The 25,197-nt window shown below is 42.7% G+C and overlaps 1 protein-coding gene across 1 annotated transcript in view; it reads right to left on the reverse strand.

Moving 5' to 3' along the window:
- Positions 1-285: 285 nt before the first annotated feature.
- Positions 286-25,197, reverse strand: part of skia (v-ski avian sarcoma viral oncogene homolog a) — a 78,184-nt gene continuing 53,272 nt past the window's right edge. Inside the window, exons 2-7 of the mRNA XM_060932671.1 lie at positions 19,204-19,320; positions 18,555-18,664; positions 7,702-7,976; positions 6,556-6,866; positions 5,107-5,337; positions 286-4,382 (exon numbers count right to left, since the gene is read on the reverse strand). Of these exons, the coding sequence (XP_060788654.1) occupies positions 4,161-4,382; positions 5,107-5,337; positions 6,556-6,866; positions 7,702-7,976; positions 18,555-18,664; positions 19,204-19,320 (1,266 nt within the window). The 3' untranslated portion in view covers positions 286-4,160. The remainder of the gene's footprint in view (positions 4,383-5,106; positions 5,338-6,555; positions 6,867-7,701; positions 7,977-18,554; positions 18,665-19,203; positions 19,321-25,197) is intronic.

The raw sequence follows: 25,197 nt of genomic DNA on the forward strand, positions 1-25,197 counted from the left end.
AACCTGACAGGATTTTAAAAAATGCTGTAAGATCCTATTAGTTGTTTACAGCAGTGAAGATTATGAACATTAATGACTATGAAGTGGAAATCTCAGATGAAATCCTCCCAGGTTGGCAGATGTAATCCAGATGGAGAGTGAACATTACAACATTAACATATGCATTAAAAAGCCTGTCAGATTTCACTCATATTAACATTAGCACTAAAGATTAGCCAACAAGAGCTAACCTGATCTTAGCCTATGTTAGATAGCTAGCATTAGCAATAAAGAAACCACACAATGTTTAAGACAAACAAGTTTATTTCTGATTAATGCATCTATACACTGTACATTTTCTCAATGCGGTTTATAGCGCAGTCTCATAAAGTCCTTTATCTTACAGGCTATATGCAGAAAAAGAAGAAAGAAAGAGGGAAAGTCTTAATTTTTATATCTGTGGCATTAATAAACAAAGCATAATTTTAATCTCGTACATAAAAATAGGCTTGCTGTAAAACTGTAACATTTATAACATTTCGTTATAGCAGCAGTGAAGGGCTGAGACGCAACAAATGAACTTCCTGTCAGGGACAGACACGCGCTCATAATCACGCATTACATTTACTCTTACGATATTTCTGCATGCAGAAATTATTATTATTATTATTATTATTATTATTATTCCAGTTTCATTAATCATCTCCTTTTGGACAGATTCTGTGCATCAGAAGAACATCATAACAATATCATAAATCATGATCACATGACAGCGCACGTGTCTTGTTAGGGAGGAGCAAATTTAAAAAAAATACGATGATCGTGAAATTAAAATGTATTGGTACAGACTGTACGACACATTAATAAAAAAAAGTACTGAAATTCAAAATAAAGGCAAAAAAAATCCACAAAATAAAGTAAGCTTATAAAGTAGCAATAAAACTGTTCTGTAAAACAACTACTGAATATTTTCTTTAAAAAACCCACAAGCTATGTTTATAATACAACAGTGTAAAATCTTTTTAAAAAAATATTTACAATTTGTGTATCTAACGCATGTCCTGTTATTGCTGTTATTAGCAAAAAGAATGGCTCTCGTTTAGAAACAATTTTACCAAATGTTTAGCAAAATTTCTCCATTTTTTTATATAAAAGAAAAAACAACACATGAAAGTTAAAGTCCACAGATCTTTTAGAGTGAAAAACTACAAAACAGCCGTGTTGTCTGTTCAAAACTTGCAAAAAGAATAACACTAGGCTTTAAGTTTTTTATTTTTATAAACGTGGTGATATCTCTGTAGCTTTATATATTACGTAAATTCTTAAAAAGGAAATTTTTTAAAAATGTTAAAAAAGACGTTTAAAATTGAATTCTGATTTTTTTGCAAGGAGTATTTATTTATTTATGGCAAAATGAACATCTGTGTGCATTTAATTTGGATAAACTTGTGTACAAAAAAAACACCGAATTTTCATGACACTCACCAGCATCATATGTAACTGTTAGCATTTAACCTATGAATATAGTGTGTGTGTGTGTGTGTGTGTGTTTTCCTTTTAATGAATATTTTCTGTATAAATGTAATTAAAACAATAAACTATTATATGAACATTATTAATGCCCGATAATGATTATTACACAAACAGCAGATTATTTTTTAATTCCTTAAAATGTCATGCATAAGAAAAATAATCAGTGAAAATATTAAAAAATGCTTAAAATACATCAATAACAGCAATAACGGCTCAGAGCGCGAGTGTAAATGTGGCTGACGCTCGTACAGTTCAGCTCCAAGAGTCTGAGAAACGTTTTTATTTTATCAGCTCGCAAACACACAAACACGTCCATCACTGTTCAGGTACATAAACACAGGATCTGAGCTCTGATTGGCTGAGATGGTGTTAATGCGACTGATCTCACTCAAACACACAAGAGAGACGCGCAGCTAGCTTTCCAGGCAGAAATCAGGAGCAGTGCTCAGTCTGGTGTTTAGTGAAGCCGGACTGGAGAAATTTAACACCACAGATTTACTGATTAGTGTAAAAGGAGCTCAGATGAAGTTTTGCTGCTGTAACTTTACCACAAACTCGCGTACCTGCTGAATTAGTAGGAGATGACGTGTAAGTGAAAAACGCGTTACTTTTCTGTATGTTTCATCAACTGATAGGGGATAAAAAGTTTCTTATAATCTAAAAATATGGCAGTTATCTTTTACATAATTCTTTAAATTGCAATATTATGCTAATATTGTGAACTAGAATGAAATGTGTCTGGTTCCATCTCGCTCCTGCAGCGACGCCACTCAGTGTTTCAGATTTTTATTTATTTTATTCAGTGAGAGTAGCTAACTCCAAGTTTGCGAGTGGTTTGCTAACTACGTTTAGCCACTGTATTACTGAATGATAAAAGTGGTTATGGAAAGTGAATAAATATATCACAATATTTAATACTTTATTTTATACGGATATGTTAGCTAGCTAGCTGAGTTTGTATAGTCAGTGAAGTTCAGCATAATGCTAAAGAGATAAAGATATAGACGACAAAAAAATGAAAGCAAGCTTTATTTCTGTTCTCTTTATTGATAACAGAAATAAAGCTCGCTTTTGTTTTTTTGTTGCTGATTATTGGCACAATGTTGAACGTTATTTGAGTTTAATAGCTGATAAAATAAGAAAAGAATAAACAGCTCTCATGTCTGGACTGACTAGAAATAAAATAAAAAAGAAGAATTTTAATTTGAGTTTGTTTAGAAGTGTTTCAGCAAAGCAGAGCATAAAACATTTTTTCTTCTCAAATGTTTATTTACAATATTTCTGCCTTTAAACATAGGATTACATTGCATGTAACTGTGTTGCATATAATCAACATAATGCTTATTATTATTATTATTATTATTATTGATTGATTTTTTTTCATTTTCTATGTTCCTGGAGGCTAAACTCTGAAATAAAGGTACAGAGAGGCTAATGCATTTTTTACGCAGGATCTCGTTATGACAAAGTGCGATTCATTATTGTAAAGTTAGAAAAAGAAAAAAAATTAATATTTACATATAATTTACTTAAAAAAAACATTCTGTCGCTTTTTTTAAAAACAGCCCTACAAAACATGGTCGCCATGATTTAGCATGATGCTAACTGTTAGCATTGCAATGGTGGATATGCACAGTCAAGCTGTTAGCATCTCTCTCACACACACGCGCACACACACACACACAGAGACACACAGACACTCAAATGTCTTTTTAAGATCCAAGGTTTTGACCCAAACACACTCAGGTATACATGTGTGTGTGTGTGTGTGTGTGTGTGTGTGTGTGTGTGTGTGTGTGTGTGTGTGTGTGTGTGTGAGATGATGTAATATCAATGGCAACAAGCAACAAAGAGATATGATTTCTTTGAGAAAATTTTCAAAAAAAGAAATTTGTTGTATCGTAACTCATCTGATAAATAGTCTGGTACAAAAAGAGGAGAGTGTAAAAACACACACTTTAACAAAAAGATGAGAAGATTTATAGTCTCCGAAATCCTCCAAAGTTTCTTCCTCATGTAAAGAACTGATTTTAAATTTGTATAAAAGCCTCTGTTTTTTAAAGTCTTAAGCACAAGAATATGTTTGTGCTCATTCTTAATATTTGTATCACTGTGTTTATATTGAATATAAAGTCTCACAAGGATGCACTGATCCCACCTGCAACGCCACATTACCGTAATTCCAGGAGAAGCAGGTCTACCGTAAACACACGAACAAATGGGCATGTTATAATTTTTTTAAATGATATCATTGGCATCACTTTGCACAGAATTTTACAAATATCACATGATGCTTGTTTGTGTAAACTGTCATTAAAGAGCTGAACTGAAATAAAACGTCGTGTCCTGCGTTCATCTCCGTGTCTGATTCTCCCAATCAGGATCAGCGCTGACGAGGTGGGACTCAGTGCTCACATCCGGAACACACACATCCTCATTTTCCGCTTCAGTGTCTTCCTCCGTTTTTACACATCTGTCTTTTTCATTTCAGTGTCTTCAGTCACTGTACAACGTCTCTCTCTCTCTCTCTCTCTCTCTCTCTCTCTCGCTCCTCATCCACCTCTTTGCTCCTCATGATTACTGTATCTGTGTATGTGTGTGTGTGTGTGTGTGTGTGTATGTGTGTGTGTGTATGGACAGAGTGTGTGTTAATTGCTGGACTCTTTAGCGTTTGAAGCAGATGAAGCGGACGGTGTTTTCCCGCTGATCTCGGTGTGTGTTTCCTCCTCAGGTTTGGGCCACAGTTGATCCTGTAGATCTTTGACGACCCTCTCAAGGTGCTGACGAGCTTCACGTTCCTGCTGGAGCTCAGAGCGGAGCTGCTCACGATCTGCCTCGGCCAGCTGGAGCTTCATCTGCAGCTCCTCGATCTGCACCCACACACACACACACACACACACACAGAGATTAACCCAACACTGAGACAAACACTTGTTTATTTTCTGCGTACGTGTGCAACATGGTGAAGAAGACATGACGGGTTTCTCAGACTGATCGTACACTGTGTGTGATGTGGTGTAATGTTTCTTCAGTCCCCCGCTCACTTCTTTAGTTCCTACCAGTGATCAGTTCCTCTTCAACGTCTGATACAAAATGGAAGTAAAACGTAAAACTCGTCGTATACGAGCTCTGAATAAATAAACATTAGGAAATAAAGATGGGAAGGAAATAATGTTTCTAAAAATGTGGAACAAGCCACGCCCACAAATAATAACAATAGTAGGGCTGCAAATATTGATTATTCTGATAATCGATTAATCTGTCAATTATTTTTAATTAGCTGTATTTTTTAAAAATATATATTTATTAAATACAAAAGATATTTATTTAAAATATTCATTTCCAGCCTTTTAATCAGCACTACTCCAGAACTCTTTAACGAGACTTTCATTAATTACAACATTACTGACGTTCAGCAGTGAATCTGAGGAGACGGAACACTGCTCACGTCAACCGAACGAGACTCAGACTGACGCCAAGTGACGATCAAGAAGAAAAAAATATCACTGAAACTCCCCAATGCTAAGTGTGTGTGTGTGTGTGTGTGTGTGTGTGTGTGTGTGTGTGTGTGTGCATGCACACTCATATACACACCTGAGCAGAGTACTTTGCGCGTAAGCGTCCGGCCTCACAGCCTTTATCACACTTGCGCAGCTGCTTGGCCTCCTCCAGTTCTCTGGTGAGTCGAGCTCGAGTCTCGTTCGCTTCCTTCATCTTCCTCTCGTTCTCCGCTCGCAGTCGCTCCATCTCCTTACGCAGAGCGCGCTTCGCTTCACTCGCTTCACGCAGCTTCTCCTTCTTCACCACACGCAGGAACTCCAGCTCCTACACACACACAATTATTAGTGTGTGGTGCAGTATGTTGTGTACTGTGTGTGTTGTGTTGTGTAGTGTGTTGTGTAGTGTGTGTGTTGTGTGTGTGTGTGTTGTGTAGTGTGTGTGTGTGTTGTGTAGTGTGTGTGTTGTGTAGTGTGTGTGTGTGTTGTGTAGTGTGTGTGTTGTGTAGTGTGTGGGTAGTGTAGTGTGTTGTGTAGTGTTTTGTGTGTGTGTGTATGTTGTGTAGTGTGTGTGTGTGTGTATGTTGTGTAGTGTGTGTAGTGTGTTGTGTAGTGTGTGTGTAGTGTGGTGTGTGTGTGTGTATGTTGTGTAGTGTGTTGTGTAGTGTGTGTGTGTGTGTGTTGTGTAGTGTGTGGGTAGTGTAGTGTGTTGCGTAGTATGTTGTGTAGTGTGTGTTGTGTAGTGTGTGTAGTGTGTTGTGTAGTGTGTGTTGTGTAGTGTGTGTTGTGTAGTGTGTGGGTAGTGTAGTGTGTTGCGTAGTATGTTGTGTTCTGTGTGTGTTGTGTAGTGTGTGTTTTGTGTAGTGTGTGGTGCATGTGTTGTGTAGTGTGTGTGTTGTGTAGTGTGTGGGTAGTGTAGTGTGTGTAGTGTGTTGTGTAGTGTGTGTAGTGTGTTGCGTAGTATGTTGTGTTCTGTGTGTGTTGTGTAGTGTGTGTTTTGTGTAGTGTGTGTGTTGTGTAGTGTGTGGGTAGTGTAGTGTGTGGTGTGTGTGTTGTGTAGTGTGTGTGTTGTGTAGTGTGTGTGGTGTGTGTGTTGTGTTCTGTGTGTGTTGTGTAGTGTGTGTGTGGTGTGTGTGTTGTGTAGTGTGTGTGGTGTGTAGTGTGTGTGTTGTGTAGTGTGTGGGTAGTGTGTGTGTTGTGTGTGTTGTGTAGTGTGTGTAGTGTGTTGTGTAGTGTGTGTGTAGTGTGTTGTGTAGTGTGTGTGTTGTGTAGTGTGTGTGGTGTGTGTGTTGTGTAGTGTGTGTGGTGTGTAGTGTGTGTGTTGTGTAGTGTGTGGGTAGTGTGTGTGTTGTGTGTGTTGTGTAGTGTGTGTAGTGTGTTGTGTAGTGTGTGTAGTGTGTTGTGTAGTGTGTGTGTTGTGTAGTGTAGTGTGTGTGTTGTGTAGTGTGTGGGTAGTGTAGTGTGTTGTGTAGTGCGTGTGTTGTGTAGTGTGTGAGTAGTGTAGTGTGTTGTGTAGTATGTTGTGTAGTGTGTGTGTTGTGCGTACCTGCTGAAGGCTGCGTTTGGCCTGCAGAGCTGAGCCCAGCTTCTCCTCCTGCTTCACCCTCATCTTCACGAGCTCGTGCAGGAATTTCTCCTTTGACTCGCGAGACTCCATTCCCCCGTCCAACGCCTGTCTCAGGGTCTCTAGCTCCGAGTCCAGAGAGGCTCCGCCCACTTGGCTTTCCACCCCACACCCTGACCCTGCCGTGACCTCGGGGACCCCTGTGACCCCTGCGACTCCCGGAGAGCTGAGTTCCTTCGCGGAGCTGGAGGACGTGAACGAAGGAGATGAGAGGGACGACAGTGATGAGGTCACTGTGGAGGGAAAAGGGGAGGAGCATGAGACATGTCAATCACGGAGCATTGCTAACGTTCTACACGAATAACAATAAAACGTCTCCATGACATTACGAGTGACTGAAGTGGACTGAGGAGAAAAACGAAAACTCGTACACTGAGGTTTTAATCTCGCTGATGACCCACAGCAATAACTGAATAATGAGCATGAGCAGAATCGAACACTCCTGCTTTTTCAGAATATTTCTAATCTCTAATCTACTTCACAAATTAATACAAATTAATCTACATGCTACGAATCTGACTTTACATCAAAAGCTTGCAAATGCTAATATCCTAGTATAACAACTCAATTAAAATGTGTTTGAATGCTAATAACAACACAATTTCTCACATCATGTCACAGTTTTAGCAAATTTAAACTTAAATAAATATGCTAATATCTTATTATTACACAGTAATGTAAATCTGCACATTAACACCAAGATTAATGCCTAATATATTAAAGGCTTACACATGCTAATAATGTTTAACAACTATACACAAAATACTCTACAAAAGATTAGCATAAAAACTCAAAAAACAAACAAACAAACAAACAAACAAACAAATAAACCACTCGTACGGCGTGTCACACGGTTAGCATAGAACCATAAACACTAATATCTTAATATTTATTGCAAATTACGATCCCGAAATATCACTCATCAGAAATGAATCTGTGTACGTCATCATTAGTGTGAAAAAAAAAATCCACACAAATGTGCGGAGATGAAAAACAAAAACAACCAAAAGGTTAAAAAGAAAAACATTTTCAGCTAGGAGACTTTATAATTAGCATAATGTAACTGACCTTCATCTCGAACCTCGACCTCCACGTCCGAGTCACGCCCCTCCATCATTGGTGGAGGTGCTCGAGATAGGGCATGGCTTTGTTGGGTTTGACTGGAGGGGGCGTGTCCTGGGTGTCCCTCGCCTGTTATCCTCCTCTTCCTGGTCTTCCCGTGTCCCTCGTCACTGCGGCTCGCAGTGTTCAGGACGGTGAGTGACACCGGCACCCCCTTCTGGAGCGGAGGCAGAGCCACGTTCGGAGCCACCGAGTTCTCCAGAGACTTATAGTTATAAAAACTACACACACACACACACACACACACACACACACACACACGAGCTAACGTAAACATCATATGGAGACTGAGCACATGCTAACACTTTATATTTTTGCTGATATTTAAAATTAATTAAAAATGTAGATGTTTATCATGAATAATGAAATATAAACAATTTATCTCTCTTTCGTACGAATCTGTCTGTCTGATTATCACTCTGTCTCGCTCTAAACAGATAACTAGCAATCTATAAACAATGCTTTCAGCTGTTAATAAAGCTCTTCTTCTTTTGGCTGTTCCTGTTAGGAGTCTCCACAGCGGACAATGTCCCTCCATCTCCTCCTGTCCTCCGTATCTTCTTCTTTCACACCAGCTGTCCTCATGTCCTCCTTCACCACATCCATAAATCTCATCTTTAATCTTCCTCTTTTCCTTCTACCTGCCAACTCCATCCCCAGTGTTCTTTTCCTAGTAAACCCCGGATCTCTCCTCTGCACGTGTCCAAACTATCTCAATCTCGCCTCTCTCACTTTGTCTCCAAGCCATCCTGCATGTCCTGTCCCTCTAATATTCTCATTTCTAATCTTCTCCATCTTCAGCTCTGCTCCCTGCAGTTCAGCCTCCTGTCTTTTTGTCTCCAAACTGAACACCATCGCTGCTCTTATTACTGTCTTCTACACTTTCCCTTTCACTCTTCTGTCACAGATTACTCCTGACCCTCTCCTCCATCTATTCCAACCTGTTTGCACTCTCTTCTTCTTCATTTCTCCTCCACACTCACCATTACTTTGTACAGATCACAGTATCATCTGCAAACATCAGTGTCCATGGGGCCTCGTGCCTGATGTCTTCTGTCAGCTTGTCCATTATCATTGCAAATAGGAAAGGGCTTAGAGCCGAGCCCTGGTGCAATTCAACATCCACCTTAAACGCCTCCGTCATTCCCACTGCACATCTCACTGCTGTCACACTGTCTCACACACTTCTCTGCCACTCCTGATTTCCTCATGCAGTACCGCAGCTCCTCTCTCGGCACCCTGTCATCTGCCTTCTCCAAATCCAAAAACACAATGCAGTTCCTTCTGGCCTTCTCTAGATTTCTCCATTAACATTCTCAAAGCAAATACTGTATCTGTAGGACTCTTTCCTGGAATGAAACCATATTGCTGCTCACATCTTTCCACCTCTCCTCTTAGCTGAGCTTCCATGACTCTTTCCCATAACTTCATGCCTTTGTCGTTACTGCAGCACTGGACATCAGCCTTGTTCTTGAATATTGGTACCAGTTCACGTCTTACTCAGGCATCCTTTCACTTTCCAAGATCTCATCTCATCTCATCTCATTATCTGTAGCCGCTTTATCCTGTTCTACAGGGTCGCAGGCGAGCTGGATCCTATCCCAGCTGACTACGGGTGAAAGGCGGGGTTCACCCTGGACAAGTCGCCAGGTCATCACAGGGCTGACACATAGACACAGACAACCATTCACACTCACATTCACACCTACGCTCAATTTATGGCCCTTTTCCACTACCCTTTTTCAGCTCACTTCAGCTCACTTCAGCCCGACACGGCTTGCGTTTCGACTACCAAAAACCAGCACGACTCAGCTTGTTTCAGCCCTGCTTAGCCCCTAAAACTCGCACCGTTTTGGAGTGGGGCTGAAGCGAGCCAAGCCGTGCCGAGTGAGGCTGGGGGCGTGAGCAGACACTCCCCTGTGCACTGATTGGTGAGGAGGAGTGTCCTCACATGCCCACACACGCCCCGCGAGTGCGCTGGGATCTGTAAACACCGCAAACCCGGAAGGAGAAGAATTACGAATTACGAGAATTTCTGAAGCCTTATGCGCCTCGCCTCATCTATACGCTCTTGCCAGTATCTGTTGCCGTTGTCGGTGACAACAAGCCACAGCACCAAGACCAGCAACACTAACGACTCCATGTCCTCCATGTTTATTGTTTACTATTCGGGTCGTGAGACTACCGCTTAAAAGCTCACCGAATCAGTGACATACAGAGCATCGTGGACGAGTTCGCGGAGCGCAAGGCTCGTCGTATGCCCTTCAAATAATGCGCGCAGTAGGCTATTGATGTTTTATTATGAGCCATGTACAGTATGTCGCCTAATGTTTTTTTGTTTCTGAGTTACATGTTCGTTTGAAGGACTTAATGTACAAACTAACATAGTTGCACCCCGTAGTGTTGAAATTGGTAAACACAGTGCATTCAGTGAGGTTTGCACCGCCCTCCTTTTATTTCTGACTCTTCCTGTCACCGTTGCAACCTCTGAGCGCTCATTCGTATGCCCTTCAAATAATGTGCGCAGTATAGGCTATTGATGTTTTATTATGAGCCATGTACAGTATCCTAATGTTTTTTGTTTCTGAGTTACATGTTCGTTTGAAGGACATGATGTACTAAATAACATATAGTTGCACCCGGTAGTGTTGAAATTGGTAAACACCGCAGTTGCGGACATTTTGTAGCCTAAAATGATGTTATGATAAGCTTTAATAAAGGGCCCGGTCATTTGCCCCGCCCCCGGCCCGGCTCTGACTTGTTCCGCCACTGTCACTGATGTCACTGTTTGCGCTGCTTAACGACATCACGTGACGTCCACCCACTTTCGCTAACTCCACCCAATGTGTCCACCCACTTCCAGCCAGCACGGTTCAGCGCGGTTGTAGTCGAAATGCAACTTCAATAGCCCCACTCAGCTCGACTCAGCCCGACTCAGCTCGGCACGGCTCAGCCGCGTTTGTAGTGGAAAAGCGGCATTAGAGTCACCAGTTAACCTAACCTGCATGTCTTTGGACTGTGGGGGAAACCGGAGCACCCGGAGGAAACCCACGCGGACACGGGGAGAACATGCAAACTCCACACAGAAAGGCCCTCGCCGGCCACGGGGCTCGAACCCGGACCTTCTTGCTGTGAGGCGACAGCGCTAACCACTACACCACCCTTCCAAGATCTTGTTAAACAATCTAGTCAAGAAGTAAATTGCCATCTCTCTTCAGCATCTCCACACCTCCACTGGTAGATCATCTGGCCCGACTGCCTGACCACTCTTCGTTCTCTTCATAGCTCTCGTTACTTCCTCCTTGCTAATCTGCTGTACTTCCTGCTTCACTCTCTCCACCTCAGCCAACCTTCTCTCTCTTTCATTTTCTTCATTCATCAGCTTCTCAAAGTCCTCCATCCACCTTCTTAACACACACTCTTCACATGTCAGCACATTTCCATCTGCATCCTTTATCAGCCGAACCTGCTGCACATCCTTCCCAGCTTGAGCTCGTTGTCTTGCTAATCGGTACAGGTCCTTTTCTCCAGCTGTACTGTCTAACCTTTCATACAGTTCATCAGCAGTTAATGAAGCTAATAATCATTAATCCGAGCTTTAGAGATGAAATACTTATAGTTAGCAATTTCTGTCCTCAAAAAATCTTCTGTGTCAGTTTTAGTGTAAATTCTGTCCTAGAGCATGCGAGTGTACAAAAAACTCTGTCCTCATCGCTAAGACAGGACTTCTGTTAAACATATTAGCATGGCTAATGATAAAAAATGTTTATCCACATGTTAGCATTACATTGCTCTGTTAGCTATTATTAAATTATTAGCAATTTTCATGTTTTCACTGTCAGGGCTTTGAGAGATCACTGCAAGTTTGCATGACATCACAATTTGATGATTTGTGTAAATAAAACACAACTATGAGTTGGCCTAGTGGTTAGCGTGTCCGCCTCTCAACCGGGAGATCATGAGTTCTACTCGCGGTCGGGTCATACCAAAGACCATCATAAAAATAGCACCTACTGCCATCTGGCAAGGCATGCTGCAATACAGATGGAGTCAAACTCTCGCAGTTACTAGAGGACACGCCCCCTCCCCCCCCACACACACACACTGTAACCCGAGCTGTATAGGTGAGAGGCCAAGGCCTATCAAAACGGAGATTGGAGCCGCGCCCATACACCTTAAAGCATATACGCAGAGCCATGGCCTCACTTTCGTTTATAAATGCCTTGAGACCTCAAGGATGGCACAGGAATAGTTTTAAGCGTTAACAATAAATCTAATATAGTAAATTTTATGATTAAAGTGATTTATATAGGTAGCGGTCTGAGTGAATGACCTTGACGTCCGTAACGTCACAGCAGGAAGTCTATCGGTCTCATCGCCATTTCCGCTATACTAAAACACAGAGCTGACTGCAACTCCAATCCTCCATTTTGAGCTAATTTATCGCCATGCCACGTAGATGTGTTGCTCGCCGGTGCAGCAACACGACAGAAGATGAATTTACGTTGCATTCACGGCCCAAGAATGTTCAAACTGCAAAGATTTGGATGCGTTTTGCGAGAAGTTCACGGACACATTGGGCGCCTATGAAGCGGTCTCTCCTCTGCTCTGCACATTTTACTGAAGACTCGTACGAGACCTCTGATCTGTTGAGGAGCGTTGGCTATAAGCCCGGATTGAAAGAGGGTGCAGTACCAACAATTAAAGAAAACTACAAGAAAAGGAAAGTATTTATTTTATTTATTTATTTTTTAAAGGAAAGTGAGTTCAGTTGAACCAGTCCTCCCGGAGTGAGCCGAGGGTTGTTGCTAAAACCCGGGATGGAACGGGACGGGACATATCGCTCGGACAGTGACCTCCCCGCAGTTGTTGCTAAAACTGGTGACATCCCGTTCCGTCCCAGGTTTTAGTAATTGCCTGAGCCGAGCAGTAATGGCGGAATACACAGTATGAAGTAAAGTGAATGAGTGGAGCAGCTGTCTGTTTTCTAAACTGGATATTGCCGCCATCTCGCCCTTACATGGAAGAAGTGAATGAACGGAGAACTGAACGAACAACTGAAAGTCGGACTGTTTCAAAAACAATCGGCCTTCAAGAAGCGAGAGCACAGACGGGTAAGTGCCGACTCTCATTTGTTTACCTGCATTTAGATTAATACTTGTAACTTGCATTGTGTGTTTAAGTTAGCGGTATGAGATTATTTATTTTGTGGGCAGTGGCTAGACCTTGTTTGGAGATGGTCTAGAATGGAGCAGTAAGGCGCCTCCTTCCCTCCACTAGCCTGGGTGTATACCTTGGGCAAGTGTTAGCACACCCTTAGCCTCCCCTGTCAGGGTCACAGCGTTACTACTGGTTTCAGTAGGCCCACCACTGCCTTGTGGTTTGTCGTTGGTTCGGCATAGGCTAAGGGAGACAACCCCGACAGAAAATCCGGAGTGGATACCCGTAGGCGGTTCTTGTACAAACTCTGACAAGTCTTCGGCAGACTCCTGCATTCAGACTCATCTCCAGTCGTCTTGACCACGTCTTGCCACTGGAATCTGATGATCCTGGACAAGAGAGTGTGGATGATGCTGCGCAAGTTCTCTACACTATAATCAAAGTCAACGCGCAAGTCACGACTTCCCGATCCATCTATCTTGATAGCGCTTGCAAGTCCTGTGGCGACAGGCAAGCGGTGATGTAGCAGGTGTGGAATCACTGGCAGCTACAGTCGCAAACCTGCACACAGGCGGCTCAGGACACTGGTCGTCTTCCAATGGTTGAAGCAGCTGCGGAACCCGGCAACACCCTGAGTGACTGAGCAGCCCTATTTAGGATTGCACTGCTCACCTCCCACAGTAAGGGTCTAGAAAAGGTGACCTAAACATTGCCTGCTTCAACATACCTGGGCCAGCTAACTGCGGCTGGCAGGGATCCTACATAGCGGTCGAAATAATAAGAAATTTACAAAGGTGTCCAGGCTCACTATAGCTGCCTGGAATGTTCGTACATTATTAGACAATGCAAGTTCTGCTAGACCGGACAGAAGGACTGCCCTTGTTGCAAGTGAACTCAAGCGCTATAACATCGACATTGCTGCTCTTTCAGAAACAAGATTTGCTGATGAAGGGCAACTCACTGAAAAGGGAGCTGGCTATACTTTTTTCTGGAGTGGACGTAAAATTGAAGAATGCCATGAAGCTGGAGTAGGCTTTGCCATCAAGTCTAATTTAGTAAGAAAGCTTGAAAGTTTACCAAAAGGTGTTAATGACAGACTAATGGTCATGCATCTCCCACTCTCAGACAAGAAGCACGCAACCTTAATTAGTGCGTATGCACCTACCATGACAAATCCTGATGAGGTAAAGGACAAATTTTATGAAGAACTTGATTCACTGATATCAAGTGTCCCTAGAGCAGACAAGTTACTAGTTCTTGGGGACTTCAATGCCAGAGTTGGATCTGATTACGAGGTATGGAATGGTACCATTGGTAGACATGGGCTGGGAAAGAGCAATAGTAATGGCCTCCTTCTTCTTCAGACCTGCAGCTCACATGACCTCATCATTACAAACACACTATTTCAGCTCGCAACCAGGAAGAAGACCATTTGGATGCATCTGAGGTCCAAACACTGGCATATGCTGGATTATGTTATCACCAGAAGGACAGATCAAGGTGATATATGTGTAACTAAAGCAATGTGTGGGGCTGAGTGCTGGACAGACCACCGCCTAGTCATCTCTAAGCTGGACATTCACATCAAACCAAAGCGCAGACCTCAAGCAAAGACAACACCTCCCAAGAGACTGAACACTTCAAAGTTGAAAGAGGAGCAAACGGCCAACAGCCTTATTAGCGATCTCAATAATAAGCTTGCTAACCTTGCTTCCGAAAATACATCTGTAGAGGAAGAGTGGGAAACTCTCAAGAACCTGGTGTATACCTCGTCATCAGAAAAGCTGGGTCTAGTTAAAAGAAAACATCAAGACTGGTTCGATGAAAATGATGTTCAAATAAAATCCCTATTGGACAAGAAGCATAGACTCCATCTTGCCTTTCATTGCGATCCAAACTCAGAGTCAAAAAAATCTGCGTTCATAGAATGTCGGCGCAAAGTACAACTTAAACTCCGTGCCATACAAGACCAATGGCTAAGTGTAAAGGCAGATGAAATACAGTCATATGCAGATCGTCATGACACGAAAAGATTCTATGATGCTCTTAAAACTGTTTATGGTCCTCCACAATCTGGATCCTCACCACTTCTATCTTCTGATGGTAAAACACTGCTGATAGATCGTTCCCAAATTCTTGATCGCTGGGCAGAACATTTCGACTCTGTGCTGAATCGGCCCTCTTCAATAAGTGAAGCAGCAATCAACCGGCTGCCACAAGTAGAAATTAACAAAGAGCTTGACTTGCCACCTACCACCGAAGAAGTGACCAAAGCTATTAACCAGCTCTCATGTGGTAAAGCCCCTGGTGCAGATGCTATCCCCACGGAGATATACAGATCAGGTGGACCAGTGTTAACCCAAAAGTTGACTGAGCTCTTCTCATTATGCTGGAGCAAAGGAAGTCTTCCTCAAGATTTTAAGAATGCCTCTATCGTTCACTTGTATAAGCGAAAGGGAAATAGACAGGACTGCAACAACCACAGAGGGATATCGCTGCTCTCTACTGCAGAGAAAATCCTAGCCAGAGTGTTACTGAACCGTCTCATAAAGCACTTAGAGCAAGGCTTACTCCCAGAAAGTCAATGTGGCTTCAGGGATGGTAGAGGTACAGTCGATATGATATTCGCTGTAAGACAACTTCAAGCAAAGTGTCAAGAACAGCACCGGAATCTCTACGCTATCTTTGTAGACCTGACAAAAGCGTTTGATACTGTCAGTCAAGAAGGACTGTGGCAAATCATGGCTAAGTATGGCTGTCCTCCAACCTTTATCACCATGATACGTCAGTTTCACGATGGCATGATGGCACATGTGATCGATGATGGCCAAACCTCTAATTGTTTTCCCGTCAGCAATGGAGTAAAACAGGGATGTGTTCTGGCTCCTACACTGTTTTCCATCATGTTCTCAGCCATGCTTTCCGATGCATTCACTGACGAAGATCTTGGTCTTGAAATTCGGTACAGAACTGATGGCAAACTTTTTAATCCGAGATGTCTGAAAGCATCAACCAAGGTACAACTGACAAAGATAGTTGATCTGCTCTTTGCTGACGACTGTGCCTTAATTGCTACTACTGAAGTGCAATCACAGCAAACTATGGATAAATTTTCAGGAGCATGTGATAATTTTGGTCTCGCCATCAGCACCAAGAAGACGGAAGTATTGCACCAACCTGCACCTGGTGCAACATTCATAGAGCCTAACATCAAGGTCAAGGGTACCAAACTTCAATCAGTCGACAGTTTCACATACCTCGGTAGCATAGTTTCTCGCTGTGTCCATATAGACGATGAAATTAACAACCGTATTGTGAAAGCCAGTGCAGCATTTGGCAGGCTAAGACACACAGTATGGGACAGAAGAGGTATCACTCTAGCAACCAAGCTCAAAGTCTATAAAGCAGTTGTCCTCACCATTCTCTTGTATGCATGTGAAACCTGGACAGTCTACAGCAGGCATGCATGCAAATTACAGCACTTCCATACAACAAGACTACGGAAAATTCAAAAAATCAAGTGGCAAGAAAAAATTCCCGACACAGAGGTCCTAAAGAGAGCAGACTTGCCATCCATTCATACTCTTCTACAGAAAAATCAACTTCGTTGGGCTGGTCACTTACACAGAATGCCTGACTCCAGAATTCCAAAACAGCTTTTTTATGGCGAGCTCTCAACAGGCAAGAGGACTGTAGGTGGACAGAAAAAGAGATACAAGCACGTCCTTAAATCTTCCCTTAAGGCTACGAACATCAGCTGGGAAAGTTGGGAATCCTATGCCAGCGATCGTGCAAACTGGCGTCATATGATCAATCTTGGTGCAAACTATGCAGAACAAACAAGAACACTCACTGCTCAGGAAAAAAGAGCCATCAGGAAAGCCAGGTCAGCCAGCGCCTCAATTACAACAGAGAGCAACTACAAGTGCCACCTTTGCAATCGCTACTTTCGTGCCCGGATTGGACTTATCGGCCATCTTCGGATACACCGAAATCAACTTTCAACATAGAAGGAAGTCTTGGTCTTCATTGTTACGATGGACGAACAACAACAAATGAGATTATTTAATTTGCTTCAGAATGTGATTGTCTCAGTTCATCTGATTATTTAATGAGCCTTTTGCGTTTATCAGTGACTACGTTTACATGCACGTCCAAATCGAGCTGCTGTCGGTAATCGAGCAAAGGGTCCCAGCAGGGGTGCCAGAGAAATCCAATCCTACATGCACAAGTGAAATCGGGCTATTGTGCAAGGTGCATTGTGCACCCGAGCCACACGTGGCGCTACACGCCCCATCGTGTTGGTACACTTCCGGTTGTCGTCATGAAGAAGAGCTATAGTGTTGCCAGATACTGCTGATGTTTTCCAGCCCAAAACATGTTCAAATCCACTAAAATGCACTTAAACCCCCCAATCTGGCAACACTAGCAGTTCCGTGTTCAAGCTGTTAGGCTTGCTCTAACAGACTATGGCTACAAACTGTCCGGCGCAGACCACTGTTTTGTAAGACAACTTATTTTGCACAATAATATTTTTCTAAAGTCCATTTTTTGCTTACAAAAAAATATATTTTTTTTGCTTACAATTTAACTTATGTCTTAATAAACACACAAAAAGTTCAATTGTTTTGTTTTTATTGACATTCTTCAGATGTTGGACATATATATATATATATACACACACACACACACACACAAATACAATGACTTGTTTATGTACACAATTCACAGCTATGGAACAGCTGTACAGATGTATTTGGTGATACAGTAAGTGAGCTAAATTTTAACAGTGCAAACAATGCCACAAAAAGAAAAGATTCATGCCGTTGTCATGATTCGTTGTCATGCCGACCGAGGCTGTTGTGTTTCCCGCTTGTGGCCTCGTCACTCGTCACTTCCGGAAGTAGCTCGACAACTAGCTCGATAGGGTTTACATGCACTAATGTAGCTCGGCAGAAATCGCATAAACTAGGTCGTGTAGCTCGATTCCGAGAAATCAAGTTCGGTTCAATTTCAGCCGAATTAAGGTGTATACATGGCATTTTGAACTTCGATTTCAGTCGAGCAACGGCAGAAATTCGATTCTCTCTATGTGCATGTAAACGTAGTGAGTGAAAATGCATGCATGTACGTGTATGTTGCGTAAGTTATAACACTCATCCTGTTTTAATGAGAGTCAACCCACAATCAGTGAAGTCAAATCAGTCTTAGTTGAGCGAGTCGGTAACGGTGTTTCTTAGTTTCACCATAAATTTTTATTTATATGACTTTGGTCTATAGCTGTTAAAGGCCTCGGCCTTAAAACCGGTTCCTGCTGTGACGCCACTCACTCAGGGCTGGCTGGCTCAGCTCCAATCACAACTTTGCGGTCGATTTTTAACTTTCAAAAAAAAAAATATTTTTTTTATTCCCATTTATGCAGCATACAAGAGTCAAGAGATACTATCCACTCAGAAATTTATTTAAAAATAAAGGCTCTGCGTATCTCCTTTAAAGAGCTGGTTAGTGCTGGGACAGGAGACTGCCTGGGAAGATCAGATTCTGGCGTGAGACGGACTTTGACTTGTCAGTAAAACAGACACATTTCAGCCTGAAGATAATTACAGGTTAATAACACTGTTTTGAGTTAGCATGTTTACCTGTCCCGCGGCATGCTAGCTGGTTTAGTGGCTCCGTCCTTTTCGGTGATGTTCGGGGACCAGGGCCTGAACGCAGACACTCTCTGTCGAGGCTGAACGCAATTAAAAGCCTGAAAACACACACACACACACACACACACACACACACACACACACATTATCAAAAACTGATAAAACATTTTAAGTATGAGTCAAAATTTAAAGAAACTTTCTTGAAAAGTAACTAATCATTAAACAGTGAGTGAGCTGAGGCGAGTTTTTTCAGCTGCACAGAAAAACACAGCATCTGAATTTTTCCATAAAACTACGATTAAAGACAGCACTGATGGTGAGGAACATCAACATCACCAAGAAACGTCATAAAGAACATTCAATATGACAGAAAACACAACTGTGAGAAACAAATGGACTTTACATTTCAGTAACACTTTAGTGAAAATCTCTCTGAAGTCTGCCTGTCTGTCTGTCATTCTGTTTGCCTGTCTGTCTTTCTCTCTGTCTGTCAGTCAGTCAGTCTTTCAGTCTGTCTGTCAGTCTTTCAGCCACTCTTTCTGTCAGTCAGTCAGTCAGTCAGTCTTTCTTTCTGTCTGTCTGTCTGTCTGTCTGTCTGTCTGTCTGTCTGTCTGTCTGTCTCTGTGAAGCAGCTCACCTTATTGGCCGAGGCAGAGAGAGAGCGCAGCCAATCAGGTTTCTTATCTTTATCTGCCGAGGGTGAGTGAGAGAAATCATCATACTTGGACTTTTTAATTGGAACTGCATCCAGGACCTGAGAGAGAGAGAGAGAGAGAGAGAGAGAGAGAGAGAAAATAAATTAATATATATTCTCCAGATTTTTGTCCAAAGCATAATGACATTGTTTTTACAATTCATACAGAACACACACACACACACACACACACACACACACACACACACACACACACACACACACACACAGGAGAAGTGAGACAGGTGTCAGAGAGACAGAAGCATCTGGCAGCCAAAACTGTGAGCTTTAAATTTAGCACTGCTGGTAGACTGTGTGCACACACACACACACACACACACACACACACACACACACACTTTGTCTGGGGCCATGTGCCGAGAAAAGAAGTGACCTCTGATCTGTAAAATCGGCTCTTGTCTGAAGAGATTCAGGTCACACTCGGTGTGTGCTGGCATGCTTGTATGCGTGTGTGCGTGCGCGTGTGTGCGCGCGCGTGTGTGTGTGTGTGTGTGTGTGTGTGTCCAGACTGTGAGGTCAGTGACACACATTCCACAGAGCCGTGTCAGACAGAGAGATGTGTCAGGTTGCAAGATTGGAATCAGTGAATCCACCAAGAGAGAATTTAAAAACCTTCTCTAAGTCTGAGCAATAAAAAAATATAAAATACAAACAAAAAACCAAACAATTTTAAACAATTTTAATATCCAGGCTAACAGTGACTGTGTGTGCGAGAGACAGAGAGAGCTTAAAAAATAAAAAAAACGAGCTAAACTCTTGGACAGACTTTGAACCGTTATTCAGTCAGACAGGAAATCACACCTCTTTCTAGATGAGACAGCATGTGAGACAAACACACACACACACACACACACACACACACACACTCAGACATGAGCTCAGTTCTGTGAAAAGAGCCGCCGCCCAAATCTGCAGAATCTCACACAGCCGTAACATTGGGCTATCTTTAGCACACGCACACACACACACACACACACACACACACACACACACACGGTTAGCACACACTGGTTTAGTACAGCACTATCAATAAAACTACTTCACATTTTTTAACATTGCACAACCAGATACAGGGGGCAGAGCTACAGAGCAGGGTGTTTGATTATTGGACAGAAGGCTTAGTGACAGCTGACTGGTTCCTATGGTATGGTGTAATGCTATATGACATGTGAGATTTTTCTGGATGTGTCCCAAATCACACACACCATTCAGAATGTAGGTCACACATCATACTGAACACGCAATGAGGAGAGAGAGTGAGAGAGAGAGAGAGAGAGAGAGAGAGAGAGAGAGAGAGAGAGAGAGAGAAGCAGGGAGAATAGACAGAAATATTAAAAAAGAAAAGAAATAAGCTACACTCAGTGAGGTTACACTGTTACACTCAGTGAGGTTACACTGTTACACTCAGTGAGGTTACACTGTTACACTGAGTGAGGTTACACTGTTACACTCAGTGAGGTTACACTGTTACACTGAGTGAGGTTACACTGTTACACTGAGTGAGGTTACACTGTTACACTCAGTGAGGTTACACTGTTACACTCAGTGAGGTTACACTGTTACACTGAGTGAGGTTACACTGTTACACTGAGTGAGGTTACACTGTTACACTCAGTGAGGTTACACTGTTACACTGAGTGAGGTTACACTGTTACACTGAGTGAGGTTACACTGTTACACTCAGTGAGGTTACACTGTTACACTCAGTGAGGTTACACTGTTACACTGAGTGAGGTTACACTGTTACACTCAGTGAGGTTACACTGTTACACTCAGTGAGGTTACACTGTTACACTGAGTGAGGTTACACTGTTACACTCAGTGAGGTTACACTGTTACACTCAGTGAGGTTACACTGTTACACTCAGTGAGGTTACACTGTTACACTGAGTGAGGTTACACTGTTACACTGGGTGAGGTTACACTGTTACACACAGTGAGGTTACACTGTTACACTGAGTGAGGTTACACTGTTACACTGAGTGAGGTTACACTGTTACACTCAGTGATGTTACACTGTTACACTCAGTGAGGTTACACTGTTACACTCAGTGAGGTTACACTGTTACACTGGGTGAGGTTACACTGTTACACACAGTGAGGTTACACTGTTACACTGAGTGAGGTTACACTGTTACACTGAGTGAGGTTACACTGTTACACTCAGTGAGGTTACACTGTTACACTCAGTGAGGTTACACTGTTACACTCAGTGAGGTTACACTGTTACACTGAGTGAGGTTACACTGTTACACACAGTGAGGTTACACTGTTACACTGAGTTAGGTTACACTGTTACACTCAGTGAGGTTACACTGTTACACTCAGTGAGGTTACACTGTTACACTCAGTGAGGTTGCACTGTTACACTGAGTGAGGTTACACTGTTACACACAGTGAGGTTACACTGTTACACTCAGTGAGGTTACACTGTTACACTCAGTGAGGTTACACTGTTACACTCAGTGAGGGTACACTGTTACACTGAGTGAGGTTACACTGTTACACTCAGTGAGGTTACACTGTTACACTCAGTGAGCTTGCACTGTTACACTGAGTGAGGTTACACTGTTACACACAGTGAGGTTACACTGTTACACTCAGTGAGGTTACACTGTTACACTCAGTGAGGTTACACTGTTACACTCAGTGAGGGTACACTGTTACACTGAGTGAGGTTACACTGTTACACACAGTGAGGTTACACTGTTACACTCAGTGAGGTTACACTGTTACACCCAGTGATGTTGCACTGTTACACTGAGTGAGGTTACACTGTTACACTGAGTGAGGTTACACTGTTACACTCAGTGAGGTTACACTGTTACACTGAGTGAGGTTACAATGTTACACCCAGTGAGGGTACACTGTTACACCCAGCGATGTTGCACTGTTACACTGAGTGATGTTACACTGTTACACCCAGTGGTGTTACACTGTTACACTCTGTGAGGTTACACTATTACACCCAGTGATGTTACACTGTTACACTGAGTGAGGTTACACGGTTACACTCAGTGAGGTTACACTGTTACACTGAGTTAGGTTACACTGTTACACCCAGTGATGTTACACTGTTACACCCAGTGGTGTTACACTGTTACACTGAGTGAGGTTACACGGTTACACTCAGTGAGGTTACACTGTTACACTGAGTGAGGTTACACTGTTACACTGAGTGAGGTTACACTGTTACACTGAGTGAGGTTGCACTGTTACACTGTTACACTCAGTGAGGTTACACTGTTACACTCAGTGAGGTTACACTGTTACACTGAGTGAGGTTGCACTGTTACACTCAGTGAGGTTATGATGTTACACTGAGTGAGGTTACACTGTTACACTCAGTGAGGTTACACTGTTACACTGAGTGAGGTTACACTGTTACACTCAGTGAGGTTACACTGTTACACTGAGTGAGGTTGCACTGTTACACTCAGTGAGGTTATGATGTTACACTGAGTGAGGTTACACTGTTACACTCAGTGAGGTTACACTGTTACACTGAGTGAGGTTACACTGTTACACTCAGTGAGGTTACACTGTTACACACTGTGAGGTTACACTGTTACACTGAGTGAGGTTACACTGTTACACTGAGTGAGGTTATGATGTTACACTGAGTGAGGTTACACTGTTACACACAGTGAGGTTACACTGTTACACTCAGTGAGGGTACACTGTTACACTGAGTGAGGTTACACTGTTACACTGAGTGAGGTTACACTGTTACACTGAGTGAGGTTACACTGTTACACTCAGTGATGTTACACTGTTACACCCAGTGGTGTTACACTGTTACACTCTGTGACGTTACACTATTACACCCAGTGATGTTACACTGTTACACTGTTGCACTGAGTGAGGTTACACTGTTACACTGAGTGAGGTTACACTGTTACACTCAGTGATGTTACACTGTTACACTCAGTGAGGTTACACTGTTACACTCTGTGAGGTTACACTATTACACCCAGTGATGTTACACTGTTACACTGTTGCACTGAGTGAGGTTACACTGTTACACTGTTACACTGAGTGAGGTTACACTGTTACACTCAGTGAGGTTGCACTGTTACACTGAGTGAGGTTACACTGTTACACTCAGTGAGGTTGCACTGTTACACTCAGTGAGGTTACACTGTTACACTGAGTGAGGTTACACTGTTACACTGAGTGAGGTTACACTGTTACACTCAGTGAGGTTACACTGTTACACTCAGTGAGGTTACACTGTTACACTGAGTGAGGTTGCACTGTTACACTGAGTGAGGTTACACTGTTACACCGAGTGAGGTTACACTGTTACACCCAGTGATGTTACACTGTTACACTCAGTGAGGTTACACTGTTACACTGAGTGAGGTTACACTGTTACACTCAGTGAGGTTACACTGTTACACTCAGTGAGGTTACACTGTTACACTGAGTGAGGTTACACTGTTCCTTACAGTGAGGTTACACTGTTACACTCAGTGAGGTTACACTGTTACACTCAGTGAGGTTACACTGTTACACTGAGTGAGGTTACACTGTTACACACAGTGAGGTTACACTGTTACACTCAGTGAGGTTACACTGTTACACTGAGTGAGGTTACACTGTTACACTGAGTGAGGTTACACGGTTACACTCAGTGAGGTTACACTGTTACACTCAGTGAGGTTACACTGTTACACTCAGTGAGGTTACACTGTTACACACAGTGAGGTTACACTGTTACACTCAGTGAGGTTACACTGTTACACTCAGTGAGGTTACACTGTTACACTGAGTGAGGTTACACTGTTACACCGAGTGAGGTTACACTGTTACACCGAGTGAGGTTACACTGTTACACCCAGTGATGTTACACTGTTACACTCAGTGAGGTTACACTGTTACACTGAGTGAGGTTACACTGTTACACTGAGTGAGGTTACACTGTTACACCCAGTGATGTTACACTGTTACACTCAGTGAGGTTACACTGTTACACTGAGTGAGGTTACACTGTTACACTGAGTGAGGTTACACTGTTACACTCAGTGAGGTTACACTGTTACACTGAGTGAGGTTACACTGTTACACTCAGTGAGGTTACACTGTTACACTGAGTGAGGTTACACTGTTACACCCAGTGATGTTGCACTGTTACACTGAGTGAGGTTACACTGTTACACTGAGTGAGGTTACACTGTTACACTCAGTGAGGTTACACTGTTACACTGAGTGAGGTTACAATGTTACACTCAGTGAGGTTGCACTGTTACACCCAGTGAGGGTACACTGTTACACCCAGCGATGTTGCACTGTTACACTGAGTGATGTTACACTGTTACACCCAGTGGTGTTACACTGTTACACTCTGTGAGGTTACACTATTACACCCAGTGATGTTACACTGTTACACTGAGTGAGGTTACACGGTTACACTCAGTGAGGTTACACTGTTACACCCAGTGATGTTACACTGTTACACCCAGTGGTGTTACACTGTTACACTGAGTGAGGTTACACGGTTACACTCAGTGAGGTTACACTGTTACACTGAGTGAGGTTACACTGTTACACTGAGTGAGGTTGCACTGTTACACTGAGTGAGGTTGCACTGTTACACTCAGTGAGGTTATGATGTTACACTGAGTGAGGTTACACTGTTACACTCAGTGAGGTTACACTGTTACACTCAGTGAGGTTACACTGTTACACTGAGTGAGGTTACACTGTTACACACTGTGAGGTTACACTGTTACACTGAGTGAGGTTACACTGTTACACTGAGTGAGGTTACACTGTTACACTGAGTGAGGTTATGATGTTACACTGAGTGAGGTTACACTGTTACACACAGTGAGGTTACACTGTTACACTCAGTGAGGGTACACTGTTACACCCAGCGATGTTGCACTGTTACACTGAGTGAGGTTACACTGT

Source organism: Neoarius graeffei, chromosome 10 (assembly GCF_027579695.1).
Source record: "Neoarius graeffei isolate fNeoGra1 chromosome 10, fNeoGra1.pri, whole genome shotgun sequence".
In the NCBI taxonomy this organism is placed as follows: Eukaryota; Metazoa; Chordata; class Actinopteri; order Siluriformes; family Ariidae; genus Neoarius; species Neoarius graeffei.